The sequence below is a fragment of the Castor canadensis genome, chromosome 1 (assembly GCF_047511655.1).
Source record: "Castor canadensis chromosome 1, mCasCan1.hap1v2, whole genome shotgun sequence".
Lineage (NCBI taxonomy): Eukaryota > Metazoa > Chordata > Mammalia > Rodentia > Castoridae > Castor > Castor canadensis.
The window spans coordinates 151,420,776-151,438,912 of record NC_133386.1 but is presented as its reverse complement, the minus strand read 5'-3'; the positions used below and the strand labels follow the sequence as shown (position 1 = coordinate 151,438,912).

At 45.1% G+C, this 18,137-nt stretch overlaps 1 protein-coding gene and 1 non-coding gene across 2 annotated transcripts; one reads left to right on the top strand and one right to left on the bottom strand.

Annotated features, from left to right (window-relative positions):
- Positions 1-4,194: 4,194 nt before the first annotated feature.
- On the bottom strand, positions 4,195-9,122 carry Rassf10 (Ras association domain family member 10). Its single transcript, XM_074041692.1, has one exon. The coding sequence runs from the start codon at positions 8,925-8,927 to the stop codon at positions 7,407-7,409; it is 1,521 nt and encodes a 506-aa protein (XP_073897793.1). The 5' UTR covers positions 8,928-9,122; the 3' UTR covers positions 4,195-7,406.
- Positions 9,123-17,811: 8,689 nt separating this feature from the next.
- On the top strand, positions 17,812-17,918 carry LOC141415970 (U6 spliceosomal RNA). Its single transcript, XR_012440915.1, has one exon. It is a non-coding gene; the product is annotated as a U6 spliceosomal RNA (small nuclear RNA).
- The last annotated feature ends 219 nt before the right edge of the window (positions 17,919-18,137 follow it).

Genomic DNA, 18,137 nt, shown 5'->3' with positions numbered 1-18,137 from the left:
AAAACAAAACAAAACAAAACACTGAGCCCAAATGTGATTCTTTGAAAAGGTCACCAAAATTGACAAGTCTTCAGGTATATTGACTAAGGAAAAAACCCTAAAATCATTAAAATCAGCAATAAGAGGCTGGGGCTGTAGCTCAGCAGGAGAGTGCTTGCCCAGTATATGCAAACCCTGGGTTCAATCCCAGTACCACAATAAAGTCAGAAATAAGAGTGGGGACATCATAAGTAAGTCTATAGAAATAAAAAAGATACAAGTGAACACTTGCATGACAACATATTGGATAACCTAAATGAAACAGAAAAATTGCTAGAAACACACAATCTACCAAAACTGGATCATGGAAGAGTAGAAAATCTGAATAAGCTTTACATAATTAGTAAAAAAAAAAAATTGAATCACTAATCAAAACCTCCCAATGAAGGTGAATCCATACGTCAGATGGCTTTCCTGGTGATTGCTACCAAAACATTTAAAGAAGAATCAATACCAACCATTCTCAAATGTTCTAAAAAATTGAAGAAAGAATATTCCCTAACTTACTCTAGACCAGCATTCCGTGGTACCACAGTCAGACAAAAATCAAAGAGATTAGAAAATGGCACACCAACATCCCTTATGAAGATGGATACAGAAATCTTCAAAAAACACTATCAAGCCAAGTTCAGGAGTGTGTTTTAGAGGTTATATATACTAAGATCAAAAAGGAGTTTTTCCTGCTGGGTGCCGGTGGCTCGCTTCTGTAATCCTAGCTACTCAGGAGGCAAAAATCAGGAGCACTGAGGTTCAAAGCCAGCCTGGCAAATAGTTCTCAAGACCTTATCTTGAAAAGCCCTTCACAAAAATAGGGTTGGTGGAATGGCTCAAGATGAAGGCTCTGAGTTCAAACCCCAATACCACACACACAAAAAAAGTTATTCCTAGATCTCAAAGATGGTTCAGCATATGAAAATCAATCAATGAAATAGTACCACTAACAATGAAGGCAACAACACACGACCATCTCAACTGATGCAGAAAAAGCAACTGATGCAACTTCTAGATAAGAAACACAGCACTCAATAACTAGGAAAGGAAAGAAACTTCTTCAATGTGATCTGTGTATGGAAAAACTCACAGCTAATATCATACTCGATGGTTAAAGACTGAAATCTTTTCTAAGAACAGGAGCAAGACAAGAATATCTGTCTTCACCAGCTTTATTCAATAGAGTATTGAAAGTTTCAGCCACAGAAATTAGGCAAGAAATTGAAATAAAAGGAATCCAAATTGGAAAGAAGTAATGTTATCTTTGCTTGCAAGTGACATGATCAAATTCATGAACATACACATACACACACACAGAGTTAATAAGTTTCACAAAGTCACAGGATACAAAATAAACACACAAAAATTCTATATGGTAACGAGGAACCACCTGAGAAGGAATTCCAGAAAGAAGAAAACAATTCCATTTGCTATAGCATAAAAAAGAATAAAATACAATTAGACACTTAGGAATAAATTTAACAAATAGGCTGAAAACTATAAACCATTGCTGGAAGAAACTAAAGACAACGTAAAAAGTGGAAAGACATCCCATTTCTGCATGGTTAGAAGGCTTAATATTTTTAAGATGATAATACTGCCTAACTATAATTTGGATCTGGAGTGTCCCTCAAAAGCACATGTGTTAAAGGCTTGGTCCCAGACGGCGCTATTGGAAGGTGGTAGAACCTTTAAGAGGTGGGCCTGTGTGGGAGGCTTTAGGTCATTGGGGGAGTGCCCTCAAAGAGGTTTGTGGGACTGGAGATTCTTCCTCTTCCTTCTCTTTTTCACTTCCTGGAGATGAGATTAACAGTGTGGTTTATTATGAGCTCCCTGCCACTATGTGCTGCCTCCCTACAGGCCCCAAATCAATGGGGCCACCTGATCATGGACTGAAACCTCCAAGACTATGAATCAAAAATAAACTTTTCCTCTTTTTAAGTTGATTTATCTCCAGTATTTTATTATAGAAATGGAAAGCTGGCTGTAACAGGGAACATTAAATAAAATAAAATAAGTTAAAAGAGGGCCTTTGCTCAAATGGAGGTGGTAGTGTGACCTGAATGAAGAAATAAGATCAATTCAATTCTGTAATGTTCACTAGAGGATGTGTGGATGTGAGGGAGGGATCTTGAGCTGGATAACCAACAACTTAACAACTTTATAAATCGTAAGAAATGTGGATGATATCCTGTAAGCTATGGGATGTCCGCGAAGTGTCTGAAAGATTTGCGTGGAATAGATGAGAAGGCAGAGAGGCTAGGACGGTGGTTCTTAAAGCAAGCCATGTCACATGTCCACTTGTGCAGTGGGGTCCACATGGCTAAAGATGGCCTGATCCAGGTATGTGTGTTTAACTCCATGGGCTCCAGCGTCCTTGAACGGCCCAACACTCCCTCCCTCAGCTCTTCCCTGATTCTCCTGTATCCAGAGGCTTCCAGAAAGAGAGTAGTAGAAAGTGCTGAGGGCAGCTCCCACACAGCCATGGTTGGTACCACCTTCCAGATGTGAATGTGACTAGCATGTGGTGGCTGCCCTGGTGGCCAAGGAGTCCATTGTGTTAACTACTCACCTGTGCTTTGCAGAGCACCTGCCACCCTGGGGCATTCAGCCAATACCTCCATGCTAATACCTGGGATTTCAATTTTTGTGAAATTTTTTTTCCATTGGCAAAGGAAATACCCAAATATTTACACGGAATTTCTCCTCTGTCTTTTGCTAACTCCTCACAAATAGATAATTACTAGCTCTGAGATTTGAGGAAAATTACTGAACAAGGCTTTGACAGTTTCTCAGCCTTCCCTATGCCAACACTCTGGGGCCTGTGCTGGCTCTTTCCTCTAGGTGTGCCAATGCTTCGTGTGCATGGGTCTGGTATGTATGACAACGAGGGCACAGATTTTGAGGTCAGGCTTTGGTTGGAATCCTGCATCTGCTGTTTATCAGCTGGTGAACTTAGTTTCTTTATCTATAAAGGTTAGAGGTTAAAAAGTTCCACCTAGGGCTGGTGGAATGAATCAAATGATAGAACACCTCCCTAGCAATTGTAAGGCCCCAAGTTCAAACCCCAGTACCACCAAAAAGAAAAAAACTCTTCATCTTCACCTCACAAGTTGAAGACAGAGAAAAGGCAGGTGCAAACACTCAGCGCAAGGATCTGGGATTTGGAAAGCGCTCAATACAAGCTAGTTCCTTCTTATCCTCCTTCCTTTCTGTTCAGGAAAACAAATTTGACACGCGTTTTCTCACTGGAGACTGTTATGATCAAATCTTCCCTTTTTAAGAATATATGAATAATAAAAGAAAAATGAAAAAAAAAAAAGAATATAAGAAGTTCAAATTCAGTGTCATGTCTAGAAAGAAATTCCTAAAAAGTCTAAACTGTTAGAATCTGTGAATATACTGGACTTACGTGTTTATTTTTTATTTAGATTTAAATTTTGATAGATGGGTAGAGAGAAGAACAAAATCAAATATATTTTATGATACCACCTTCTAAGAATAAGACTTCTTACTAGACTCAAGATGGAAAAGATAATGAATATTTTCTTTTTCTTCTATTTGTTATTTTCTTATCCTACTCACGTAGAGTTTTTGCCCCTCTGTCAGATCACTGGCTAATTCTGACAGGAGACAAGAATGCCAGAACTTTAAGCAGGGGTTCAGGGGTGGGGAAATAAGTGAGGAATGGTAAATGCCATGGTCTCTTACCACTTCTGATCAGTTGACCGCCCCCCCACCCCTGCAAGCTGTTCTTAGGATATTTTTGGACAGTGATTGTCAGCTCTGGCTTCTTGAAGCCACAATGAATGTACTGATTTTAATGATAATATTTATTTTTTTGGTGTACTGGGGATTGGACCCAGAGTTTTGGGGTGCTCTACCACTTAAGCTATAGCCCCAGACCTTGAAAAATACTTCTTGACAAAAGTACATCTAATGAAAGCTAAGTCGTGGTGAAATAGGCACTCTCATGCATAGCTTATTGTAATTACAACAAATCTTTTGAAAAGCAATGTGACAATAAGTATCAAGCCTCTAAATATGTGTCCTCTTTGACCTTGGAATTCTCTTTCTGGGAATGTCTTATTGGGGGATGGGAGGGAGTCTAATTAGAAAGTCTGTATACACACACACACACACACACACACACACACAAAGAAGTTTAGCCTGGTGTTACTTTATAACAATAATAAAAATATAGGAAATAACATGAGCAGTTATAGAAACCATGGCAAATTCATCTGAGGAATGGGTCTATTTTCAAGGAGCCTGCTAACTCCTGAGTATCAAGCATATAAGCAATCTGATCAAAATTATGCAGATATTTTAAAACAGAAGCAAAACATGAAATCTTCAAAAAAGTCCCAAAAGAAATAAGCCAAATTTTGATAGTGGTAAGTGATTTAGAGTCACTTTTCCTTCTTGGCATGCACGTTATTTTCAGTTTCATCACAAGGACTACGGTAAGAAACTTTTCTCTCAGTAAAAGATCACACGCACATTTTATATAAGGAAGTAAACATGGAGGGTGCCACACGGCATCTCTGGTCAGGACATGGCTGAGAACGGGAGAACTCAGATCTCAGTTCCACAAAAAGGATGGGGCTGACTGGTGAGCAGCCTACATTGTCAGTCTTTCTCTTTTGAGCTCGCAGGTTCCTCCCTGGATTTTAGTGAAGTTCCGGAAACACTGAAGACCCAGAGTCACTTTCCCTGGGGCACTGACGTCCTGGTACATTCCCTACCCTGCGTCCATTCATTCCTAGTGCCATGAAGACCACAGAAGTGAGAGGAAATCAAACACGCTTAGCAGTTATTATGCACTTCCATGCACAGGGACTGTCTTGGTGCATTTTATGTCTACAGGCTTCTCAAACTTGCATAAAGGAACTATTGTCTCCCCCCTCCCAACACCTCTCCTGTCTCCTAGCCACACATGGGCCTTGGCGGAGCATAGTTGATTTGGACGAAAGCAAATGTGATAAATAAAGCCTCCCCAGCTGCCTGAAAAGTTGACCAGGGAAACATCTTCAGGTGGCCAGAACAGGGAAGGTTCTAGAAACAAAGCACCAGAAACTTCCACAGTCCTTCTCCCTGTGATGTGGCTTGTTTGCTCTACGGGCTTCAAGCGCATTTGCTGACGTCAGCAGCTCATCAAAGTTTAAAATAATAATAGTGAAAAGGAAAACAGCGCCCTTCAGTCAGGCAGTCCTGTTCTGCCAACTTCTGTGTTCTTTCTGAGTTAATAAACGTCCAAGAACCAGCTCCCCTACCACCCTAGGGGGGAAAAAAAGCACAATAATTTAAAAACCACCAGGTCAGCCCATTGCCAGCATAAACCATTCAGACAAGTGGCATTTGTCACACTCTAATGAGGATTTTACCTCTGCCTCAAAATGAAAGCTATCATTAAGCTTTGTGTTTACGGAATCAAATGATTGTCTGAAGACAGTGGGGTTCTTTTGGTCCCTTTCTCATTTGAATTATGCCAAAGACCAAATACATACATGTCTTCTGCATCAGACAACACTCTAAAACCATAATCATGCTAAGCAAGATCTTCTGAAAATATCAATTAAGAAAACAGCCTTTTAATTCCAATTTTACTTGAAATCTGAAAACACACACACACACACACACACGTCACGGAGTGGCAGTGGCAGTGTTGGTAGCAGGGCTGTCTCGAAACAGAGACAATACAAATAGTGATTTGAGAAGGTCAGGAGGACAGGCTCCTGTTGACAACAGAGAATCTTGCAAGGGAAGAAACTTGTCCAGAAAGCAAGGCTTCTTAAGGTATCTTCACTTGTGTTGATACTGGAGCCGGCCCTCAGACATTTAGGATGGTACCAGGCCCCAGCACCTCACAGGCTCCACACACACACACACACCCCATTGTTAATACCTCCTCAGGACAGATTACATCCACATTCCTCAGAAGTACTGCCCTCCACGGGGAAGCCAGCCAGCAGGCTCCTTCAAACCAGCCAGGAAGTCGCTACAACTGATAAGTTTTCATTGAAATAACCGGAACAATTACATTGAGGGAACACCAGCTCTATCGCCAGCTATGAGACTGTGTCACCTTTGCATTCGGTGACTTGGGCATAGATGTGCACTAGGCAGGAGTAATTCAAATCTTTAGTTCACTTTAATATACTTTTACCCTTGGTAAGTACTATCCTTAATCAACTTCTTCAGCCAAGGTGTACTATAGATTGCTTTTCTTTTGAGACCTTATCTAATAAACCCTGATATTTACAATGTCTCAATTTAAGTTTGAACAGTAACTAATCGCTGACCAAAGAAACTGAAGTCAGACTGCAGTCTGAGTAAAACTCCATGAAGGTCATGGTTGGTTTTAATCATATAGCTCAATTGAAAAGCTAAATACTGTGCAAAGGGCTTTGCTTTCAAGTCTATTTAAACCACAGTGCTTGTCAAAGCAGCAAATTCAGTTGTGCGTGGGGAGTTCTGTGACTTCTCTTTTATTTTTTCTGAAATAACAGCGAGTGAGGCAATGAAGTGGCAGTCTAAACTAAAGGACAACACACCTGCCTTTGCAGGAACAGGTCCCAAAGGGCCCAGATTAAATTTTAACCAGGGACTATGTTTGCCAGGGCTTTATAAAAAGGGTTATATTTGGCTTTGTAATAATAAAAGGTTATTTTGGAAAAAGGATCTCGTTTTAACACATACTATATTTAGTAGGAGGAAATACAGAGTTAGACTTCAATACAGTTTAGCCTTTGAAAGAAAATGAAAGGCAAATGATTTAGCAGATGGGTAATTCCCAAACCTGCAGAAATGTAAACAGCCAGAATTTTGGTGCCTATGGGTTCTATCAAAGATGCCAAGTTGAGACCAACACCAGTGCATTCTCTTTGGCTAGTTTTAACACGTTTACAGTCACAATTAACATTCAAGGAATTTCCTTTTCATCCAAATGTGTAAGAGCACTTTGTGCCACAAACTAAACTTCTAGCTGCCATCAGTCCTTCCCATACAGCCTTACAGAAGAATGGCAAAATGTCCTTAATACTTTCTTGTTTTGAAAATGGGCTTGGACCACGTCGATTTCCCTGGGGTGTTAGTTTTCCAATATAGAGGGGCTCTCACCTTCTCACTGCCCCCCCCCACACCCTCAAAAGTGGGCGGACTGCGCACCCTCCTCCATATTCACCATGGAGCCAGAGCTTCGCACAGCCAGACAGGCGTCCCCTACAGTCCCCCAGGCCGCATGGGTAGGAGCTCTGCTACCGGGCTGGAGCTCCAGGCTCACCCCAGCCTGATTTCAAATCCCTGAGCCGGCCGGGCCAGTGCATACTGTAAGAAAGGGAAATGGGTCCCTCTCCTCTCCCTCCGTGCTACTCCTACACAAGGGATTCACACACAGGCACTGAATCCGAGTCCTGGCTGTGCATAGAGCTCAACCCAGTGTCTGAGTCCTCGTCATTGCCCGGACAGTTTTTAGCCAGTCCGCGGGCCTGGTCCACCCACATCTCAGCGCAGGCTTGAGGCCCGGGTTCCCGCGAGGCTCCGGCGGAGTCGGGAGCCCCATCCTGCACCAACGTCTGCTCCAAAGTGTGCAAAGTCTGGAGAAGGCCCTGCAACTCACGATCCTTGCTGTCCCACTGTTGCTGGCTGTAATCCAAGTCCGCCTTGACGGCCTCCAAGTCCGTGTTGAGCCGGAGCCCGATGTAAAGGCTGGTGCTGAGCTGCGTCCTGACCCGCTCCTGCTCCAGCAGCAGCTCGCCGTCGGGACTGCCATCGGGCTCCGGGGGCTCCTCCCGCGCCGCCAGCTCCTCGTTGCGCCGCCGCATCCACCTCTGGTTCAGCTCCTCCTGAATCTCGGTGGACAGGCGCTCCAGCAACTCCTCCTGCCGCGCCCGCTGCTCCTGCAGCTGCAGCAGGTCGTCGCAGCGCCTGGCCAGCTCCTCCAACGCTGCCGCCTGCGCCTCGCCGTCCACCGGCGCCGTCGCCACCTCCTTCTCCGCCATCGCCTTCTCCTCAGTCTCCTCTTCTGGGGTAGTCCCGTCGAGCTCGATGCCTGCCCCCACCAAGTAAGTGTCCTGCACGTAGTTGACCCCGTGTCGTCGCATGCGATCCAGGTGTACCTTGGCTTCATAGCGGTCGATCTCTCGGTCCAGCTCTCGAAGCCTCTGCACCTGCTGGCGGATGGTGTGGTCCTGGGACAGCACCAGATGCACCAGCGTCTCCATCCGCTCGACCGAGGCATTCTCGTGTGGCCGAGGCGGCGACGAGCAGGACGAGGCAGTGGACGATGAAGTGGACGAACAGGGAGACGGTGGCTGCTGCTGGCGCCGCCGGTTGAGTTTGGCCAGCTTGCGGAAGGCCTTGCGCACCACCCGCCGCTGCTTTTCCTGTGTCATGGCCACGCTGGGCCGCGCCGGGGCTCCCCGGGCCTGGCAGGGGCGCTCGCGGCTGAGCACCACTCGTGCCTCAGCGCTGCGCGGCCCCGAGTTGGGCAGCGACGCCTCGCTGCGCACTAGCACGAAGCGCACATTCTCTTGCTCATCGCCCCAGGCAGCCCAGAGGCGCAAGATGCGCGTCTTGTTGGGCAAGATGCGCTCAAAGCCGCGCCACTTCTCCACGATGCAATAGCACTGTGGAGGCCCACACAGCATGCCCTGGGGTAGCCCCTCGTCGTCGTCCTCGTCGTTTTCGTCCGGGGGTTCAGGCAGTTCTCCCGGGCCTGGCGGGTCGCCGGCCATGCCCCGTCGCTGGCCCCTCCGTTGCCTCCGTCTCCGCCGGCAACCGTCCTCCAAAAGCACCCGCACCACGTCCGAGCAAGTGGTACGGCGGGAAAGGCCGGATACCAGCTTCTCCTCCTGGCAGATCCATACCGATATCTTCTTCTCCGAAGGATCCATGGCGCAACACGGGCACAAGTGGCAGGTCTGGCGGGCCCTCCCGCGGCGCTAGGGGCAGTGCGGGCAGCCCGGGGATGGCAGAATCCGTGTCTCCCGCGGCGCTGGCCTTTCTCCCCCGTTGCGCACCGAAGACAGGCGCCGGCGATGGCTGGAGCCGCTGCGCTCGCCCCGGACGTCTGACTGGCGCTCCCGACGCAGCGCGCCCGGGCTGGGGCTCCTGCCGCTCTGGCTCTGCCCGCCGTGCCCGAGGCCCTCGGGTTTTGCTCCTCCCCACGTGGCTCCACCCCTTCCCGCCCCCAGCGCCCAGACCTGAAGCCCAGAGCACTGCTGGCGCCGCGCCCGGACTCGCCCCTCCCAGTCTCGCCGCGCCCCGTCTGCCCCTCGCTGGGCTTGATGGCATTCTGAGTACTCGCGGCTTTTCAGTGAGTCGGTGCAAGGAAGGTCTCCCGGACCTCTCTCCTGCGTGGCCCGGAGTCCGCACCTCACCGGGTACCAGCTCCGCGTCTCCCTCGGCCCCCTGACTCCCGTCTTGCATCTAGTGTTGGCTGGGCGCATCTTGACCTGCCGTACTTACTTTACCTGGCGCCCTCAGATGTGGCCCTGGACCATCAGGACAGCGCTGTCTGGGGAGTGGACTTTGCACAAGCAGGGAGACTGAGGCATCAGCCATCTCCTAGAAAATGTAATCGCCTTGTCTAAGCGGCTCTGCCTTCCATTCTTCCTGCACAGGAAGCCGCAGTGAGTTCCATGACCAAGTGTAGTGTGGAATGGTCACGGATGGCACTTCGCGGGTCATGTCTGCGGATCACTACAGGGGCCTCCACTCCCCACAGCCTTCTTGGCAGAGAAACTCCTGATTTTCATAGTGTAAAAGTTACATGCTTTTATGTGCCCCACTTCTGAAAAGAGAAACCATGGCCTTTTCTGGCATTTATTTCCTGGTATTCAGATGTGGTTCAGAAGAGGTAAGAACCAAGTTTCACAACACAAGAAATCCAAGGTCACAATGCAAATGAGCGTGTTTCATCAGCTATTGATAAGGACCGTCCCTCATGTGCAAGGCTTGCTCTGAGCTGGTCCTGTGAGCACAGATCTGACAAGTTCACTCTGTTGCTTCAAGACCTTGGATGCCTCCTCAATGCTTCTTGGATGAAGTGCGTTTGTTGATTTCACCGATGTATTATTTAATATTTACTGAGTCCCACTGTGCTCAGGACTTACTTATCAAATCACCAGTCCTGGCCTGCAAGGAGCTCACCATCTAGGGGAGTGCACAGCCGAGTAAACATTTCCATCACAGTGTCTTCTGTATCCTGATAAGGGAATGCACCAGGTGTTTGGGGAACCTACCCGGATCCTGCAGTGGTATCCAGGTCCAATCAGGGAGAATCAAGGAAGGCTTCCACTGGAGGTACCATCTTGGACAAGACCCAAAGGACATTTGAGCCTGCCAACGGGAAAAGAGATGGAGCAAGGGAAAGTTCATATTCCAGGCAGAAGGGAACCAACATGCACAGCCAAGGAATCAAGAGATCATGGCAGTTACTAGGACTGTAGGAGTTTGAGTGACACAGTGTCTAACAAAGGTGGATGGATGAACAGGAAGCAGATCCAGAGAGCCTTTAATTCCATCTCTATGCATTTGAATTTATTCTAAGGTCAATGAGAGCCACAGTGCAGATGCCGGAGTCAGAATGGTTGCTCACTTACTAGTTTGTGACCTTAGGAAAAGTATTTAATCTTTCTGAGCCTCAGTTTTCTCATCTGTGAAATGGTAAAATTAAAAATACCTCCCTAATAGAACTGTTGTAAGGATTAAATGCCTGGACCTAGGAAGTCCACAACAGTTTTAGTGGAGGGTTGGAAGCCCAGGCAGTAGATTAGTTTTCTATTGCTATGTATTGAATTACCACAAACTGGGTGGCTTAAAGTTCATCCACACATTATTTCACCGTTCTATCTGTCACAAGTTTTGCATGGCATAGCTGCTAGCTACTGCTCAGGGTTCTGTAGGCCAAAGGCAAGGTGTTAGCTGTGGGGAAAAATCCACTTCCAAAATCCAGTTCCTTTCAGTTGTAGGACTGAAGTCTCATTTTCTTGGTGGCTGTCAGCATGAGTTTCTCTCACTTTCTAGATTTCTTTCTCAGGTACTTCTCATGAAAAGTCCTCTGCCTCCATTTTAAAGCCAGCAAAGTGACTCAAGAGGTAGAGTACCTACCTATCAGGTGCGAGGCCCTGAGTTCAACCATCAGTATTACAACATAATAATAATATAAATAAATAAATAAAGCCAGTCCAAAGTCCTCCTTTCCTTCAAGTCTCTCTGAAGTCCCCTTCTACCAGTGGGAGATGACTCTGCTTACAAAAGCAGACAAGCAGACCCACCTGGATAACTTCTCTACCTTGAAATCAACTGATTAGTCACCTTAACTAGATCTGCACAACGCCTTTTGCTGTGTAATGTAACATAGTCACCAGAGTAATGCCAAGGGGTGGAGATCATGGGGCAAGGTTAGAATACTGCCTCCCGTGGAGGGTGACATGATCAGATTTTCACTTTGAACCATCATGCTGTTGGCATTGGAGACCATGGTAGGGAAAGAGTAGGAGTGAGAGACAAGGAGACCTTTAGAAGACTGTCCTGGTCATGCAAGGAAGGGATGGTGACTTGTGCTGAGATTAGCAGTGGGAAGAGGACTAGAAAGAAGTGAGAGCTCTCAAGGAGGTGGGAGAGGCAGGACTTGGTGACAGACTGAAGGGCTTTCCTTCTCCCTGGCATGATGTCATGGATTTCTGACAACCTGGCCCGGCCACTCCCCCCAGCTTGCTGGGTCGTCCCTTCCTCTTTTCCCTATCACACATGCTTGTAGAGCTTTGTGAACAGCGGCTGTCCCCACTGGGTTTTAAGCAGCTAAAGACTAGAAATCATATCTGTTTTGCTCACTTTTGGATCTTCTGCATTTAGCACAAAACTGGCAATATTCTAGGTTTACTCAGTATCTGTTGAATAATCAAATGGATCCACAAATGCATCCTACATTCTAGAAAGTCAAAACCTCATTAGTCTGGACCCAGTTCCTACTTCTTGATCCATCTACACTTTTGTGCCTTTCCTCCCAACCTGGGTCCCTCTTAAACAATTACAGAACTCCTCCCTGACCAGCAAAAGCTCAGCCCAATGGTCACCCACTCTGGAAGTCCTTTCCTTCCCCCACCCAGAAGAACTGGTTCCCTGCTCTTCTGCCTCCATTAATGCAGAGGTTTCATATGTTGTGATGCTTTTTGAAAATGTCTGTTTAGCCCAAAAAACTAAGAGCTTTTGAAGAGAAAGGACTCACTGTCTTCCCTGTATGTTAGTCCTCACTGCTAGTACTGCCCCACATTTGGTAGGCTCTTGATCTTCTGTGTTCTAGGGGCCCCTAAGATACATAATTAAGATGCAGCATCTTTCAAGAGACAAACAGATATGTGGAATCCCTGCTGTAGAAGTGATCTATATGAAACTGACTGTGGGAAGGTTGAAGAAAGTGGAGCTTTAGTAAATGGAGAGGATGGTTGAGGACATCCTTGGTGGAGGAAATTATGTAACTGAAATGTTAAGGTGAGAGGCTGAGCATGGTGGCACACACCTGTAATCCCAGCTACTTGGGAGGCTGAGGCAGAAGGATCACAGATTCTAGACAAGGCTGGATAACATGGCGAGATCCTTCCTCTTTAAAAAAAAAAAGTTAAGATGAATATGTGAATATGTGCATGTTCGTGAGCCAGTGTTCCAGAGGGCAGGTTCTGGAGGTTACCCCATCTACAATTGAATACTAGCTTGAGGATATAGGAAAAAAAACCAAACTCAGTTTCTCCTGTCCCTCACTCCACACTCAATACAAGCCATGTCGGGAGACGGGTAGGTTCCCCACCTCCAAGCAAGGAAGCAATTCTGAAGCAGACACCAGCTGAGCATCTTCCAATTCAATTTAATTCTGCTGTTTATCTACCTGGAGCCAGCATCAGGCTGAGGGCTGGTCCCCAAGACTGCCCCACCCCTACCCCACTTCAGTGCCAGTCACAAGCCCCAGCTTTACCTGTGCTTCTGCCTGGCTAGCTAGCAACCAGAGTTTCCACAACCCCTCATCAGGTATGATTAACCTTCTAAAATGGACCACAAACCTCAAGAGAACACTCACTTACTTTTACTGATTCATTATAGAGGATATTGCAAAGACTACCAATGAATATCAGGTAAAGAGACTAATAGACAAGATATAGGGAAGGGATGCAGAGGCTCCATTATTTCTGGGAGTACCACCCTCCAGGAACCCCGATGTGTTAGCTATCCAGAGCTCTCCAAGATCAGTCCTTGTGGGGACTTTTTAGAAGCTTCCTGACACAGGCAGGATTGATGAAGCCATTGGCCATTGGTGGTCATCTTAAACTTCAGCCCCTCTCCCCTTTTAGGAAGTGGAGGAGTGGAGCTGTCAGTTGCAGCCCTCTGAGCTCATAGCTGGTTCCTCTGGTGACCAGACCCCATACTGAGTTTATCTAGCATCTTTTCCCAAAATCATCTCATTAACACAAGGTGTTTGAAAAGGCTGTGCCAAACCAGACTGTCTGTCACCTTTATCACTCTGAAGCTCTTCTGGAGCTACTTCAGGAATCAAGGACAAAAGGCCAAATGTTTTAACAGCAACAAAATACCCTTATCGTTCTAAGTCAAGTCTTTTAGGAAATTATAATGGCTTGGGGCTGCAAGCCAGGAACCATGAATGAAACTGAAGTGTGTACGGTCCTGCCGCATAGTGACATTTCCATAAGGACAGAGGCTTGTGGGGATGGTGGTTCCATAGGCTATAATGGAACTGAAAATTCCTGTTACCTAGCGATGTTGTGGCTGTGATAACATCACCACACAACTCAGAGGTTTGCGATGATGCTGTGTAAACAGACCTGTGTGCTGCCAGTCACATAAAGTATAACACATACAATTATATGTAGTGCTTACCACTTGTTAATGGTAATAAACAACTATGTTTGGTTTATGTTTGTGGTTTATGTACTAACTATGCTACATATTTATTGTTATTTTAGAGGGAACTCCTACTTACTAAAAAAAAAAAAAAAAAGGTTAACTATGAAACAGTATGCCGCGTTAAGCAGCTGCAGACATCTCCTGTTTACCCCATCTCTTGATTGCTTGGTTTTTTTCTTGTGCTTGATTTAATCTTTTGTCCATCACGCCCCTAGAAACAATAGTTTATTACATACATATATTACTTCCTAGGTGTGTAGTAGCCTATCCCATCCAGGTTTGTATAAGTATACACTATAGTGTTTGCACAATGACAAAGTCGCCTAATGCTGCAATTCTCAGAGTGTCGCCCTGTCATTCCGCAAAGCACAGCTATATATCCTAATATCATACAAGCGATAAGGTTCCTCAGCTTAATTTTCTCATCTGGAAAAAAAAGGATAATAATAAAACCTTTCTTATAGAGTTTCCATTACATGAAATAACGTACAATATATAAAATACCTATATGGAAAGAACTTTCATTCTATTACATGAAATAAAATAATGCACACTATATAAAATAACATACAATATACAAAAGTGCTTGGAACCTAACAAATACTCAATAAAACATAGCTGGTATTGTCAGCAAATTTTACTGAGTACCAACTCCATGCTGTGATCTGGGCTTGGGCCCGGGTTCATCAGTGAATGAGACAGACATGGTCCCTGCCCTTACAGACTCACAGTCAGAATTAGTTTGGCTTAGAACTGTATTAGCCAAGATTAGGCTAGGCACTAGTAACAGAGTCAAAGGTATACAGGGTCCAACCATGACAAAAGTATATTTTTCTCTTGTAACAGTCAAAAGCAGATGCCCTAGTTGGTAGGTGACTTCATTCCAAACAATGACACAGGAACTCTAGTTCCTTCCATTTTCTGGTTCCCAAATCATCTCCATCTGGCCTCAGGAAGAAGAGAGAGTATGCAAAGGGGGCTCACCCTCTTTTTCAAGGCTATGGCCCACAAACATTTAGAACTCAGTCACGTGGCCACTCATAATGGCAAAGGAGGCAGAGAAATATCCACTTTCACACAAAAGAAGAAGAAATGGACTTTCATGAATAGCTAGCTGCTTGCCATAAGAATCTTAATTTTTAAAAAATGAAAATGAGGCAGAGAGAAATTCCAAAATTCTAGGAGTTGCAAACTGGTGGCCCACAGGCTAAATCTGACTGCCTTGGACAAGACATAAGCTTTCCCGTTAGCCATGAACAGAAAATAGAACACTCTCTGTGCCTTGTGCGATCCAATTCACATATAGGGCAACTCACCTAGCCCTGCAGACATTTGAGTTGTGACTCCTGTTTCCACATATCCTCCCACAATTCTGTCCTTCATTCCCAGGGATTTAATTCTATTCATAAGCCCTAGCTCCCAAAACCTCTGTCCCTTCCAGAATTTTTTCTTGATCTGCAAATATGCATATCTCCCAGCTGGCTGCAGAGATCCACTTGGGTATCCCCAAAACACCCCAAATCTTTGTCAAGAAAATAAAGCTGAGTACATCATTCTTCACAAGCCTCCCACAACGTCTACCTAAAAGTATGAGTCCCATCATTCCCCAAATGAGCCCAGGAAGCAGAGACTCACTCTTGTCTGCCCACTATCGACCTCTTTTCCCCATAGTATGGGGGAAAGTTCTATGAAGTCAGGAGATTTTGTCTTTTCTGCTTGCTGCTTAATCTCCAGTGCCTTGGACATCACCCAACACATAGTAAGTACCTAGTGTTTGTAGAATGAATGAGTGAATGGATTGCCTTGGCTGAGGCTGTCATCGATACTTATCTTGGTCCTGCCCTGTTCTCTACTACTTTCCCTGCCCGTGAGGGAAAGGTCCTGCCTTTCTCCCATACTCCGTACTGACACATGCTCGATGATGCTTCTTTATCTTCAGAATTAAGTCCAACTCCTCAGCAGGGCCTAAGAGGCCCCTCAGGGTCTGATGTCTGCTTTACCTCAGCCTGTGCACCCCAGACACACCCTTGCTGACACTGTTCCTCTCACCCCTGGCTAATCCCTACCCAGCTTTCAAGACTCAACTGCCACCTCCTTAACAGTCTTCACTGGCAGCAGCATGTCTCTAGGAAATAATCCAGACAAATCTGTGCTTTAGGAAGATTAAGTACACCGATAGGGAAGATCAATTGAAATTATGATGCACTTGTCTTAAGAAGAGGGTGAAATATGGGCTTAAAAAGTCAGACTGTAATCATATAAACACTTCAACATAAATTGAGAAAATCCTTTTCAGCTCATCATAGACTTTTTGGGTCTTAAACCTCAAGGCTTCTCTGTCCAGTACAGTAGCCTCTAGACATGTGTGGCTATTAAGTTTTCAAACTGTTGCTATCTGGATCAGGACATGCTGTAAGATAGCCAAGTTATGGAAACAGCCAAGATGCCCCAGCACTGACGAATGGATTAAGAAAATGTGTCTATACACAATGGAATTTTATGCAGCCATGAAGAAGAACGAAATGTTATCATTCGCTGGTAAATGGATGGAATTGGAGAACATCATTCTGAGTGAGGTTAGCCTGGCCCAAAAGACCAAAAATCGTATGTTCTCCCTCATATGTGGACATTAGATCAAGGGCAAACACAACAAGGGGATTGGACTTTGATCACAAGATAAAAGGGAGAGCACACAAGGGAGATATGAGGATAGGTAAGACACCTAAAAAACAAGACAGCATTTGTTGCCCTCAACGCAGAGAAACTAAAGCAGATACCTTAAAAGGAACTGAGGCCAATAGGAGAAGGGGACCAGGAACTAGAGAAAAGGTTAGATCAAAAAGAATTAACCTAGAAGGTAACACACACGCACAGGAAATTAATGTGAGTCAATGCTCTGTATAGCTATCCTTATCTTAACTAGCAAAAACCCTTGTTCCTTCCTATTATTGCTTATACTCTCTCTGCAACAAAATTAGAAATAAGGGCAAAATAGTTTCTGCCGGGTATTGAGGGGGTGGGGGGGAGAGGGAGGGGGCTGAGTGGGTGGTAAGGGAGGGGGGTGGGGGCGGGGGGAGAAATGACCCAAGCCTTGTATGCACATATGAATAATAAAAAAAAAAGGTGCTGTGAGTACAAAACACACACAAGGTGTCAAGGACTCAGTACAAAAAATGTAAAATACTTCATTAATATACAATATTGATTACATGTTAAAGTGATGTTATTCCTCCCTTTCCCATGGTCCTGGAGCAAGGGCCTCAGACACACACCCTCAGACACATGGTTCATCACCAAGCCACACCCCTAGCTTTCACATTTCTTTCAAACTACTTTTTAGTATGGCTACCATGAAAACACCTGTACACTTTGCATTATCTTTCCATTAGAGGGTGCCCATAGACTTGGAGCAGATAACTTGAACCTTGTAAGTGTGGAATTACCCAAATACTTTAAAATAAAGCATGTCTGGCTGGCTTTTGGCCATCTCCACAGAAAGCTATTCCATATTTTTCTGGATTTTTAGTTTAAGTAGTTCACTTTTATTTTAAATGTTTCTTTACTTTTTTCCTTCAGAAAATCTTGCTACAACTTAAGCAGTTCCCTTTAGGCATCTGAGAAGATTATTTCTGGGGACCACCCTAGAATTGGATCCTTGAAAGACAAAGGATAAATGGCTGCTTCAGTCAGGACTTCAGCACCCTTTGCTCACTGAGCAGCTGAGATGGAGGTCATGTGGATTTGACCAGAGCTCATTCAGATAAATGCATGGGCTCCCTGATAGAAGAAAATACAGGAAGGGAAGTTTATGACCTGGTGGTAGAAGGCATTTATAGACAGGACATTAAAAAATCAAATTCAGTGCTTGCTTCGGCAGTACACATACTAAAATTGGAATGATACAGAGAAGATTAGCATGGCCCCTGTGCAAGGATGACATGCAAATTCGTGAAGCATTCCATATTTTAATTTAAAAAAAAATCAAATTCATAGAAGAAAAATTCAGTAAGATGATCACATTGAAATTTGATACTTCTATTTGAAAACACACATACTCTCTCTCTCTCTCTCTTTCTCTCTCTCACATACACACACACACAGAGGATACCATAAATAATGTTTAAAAGTCAAGTAATATGTGGTGGCATGGCTCTCACCAGTAACCCCAGCTATTTGGGAGGTGGTGA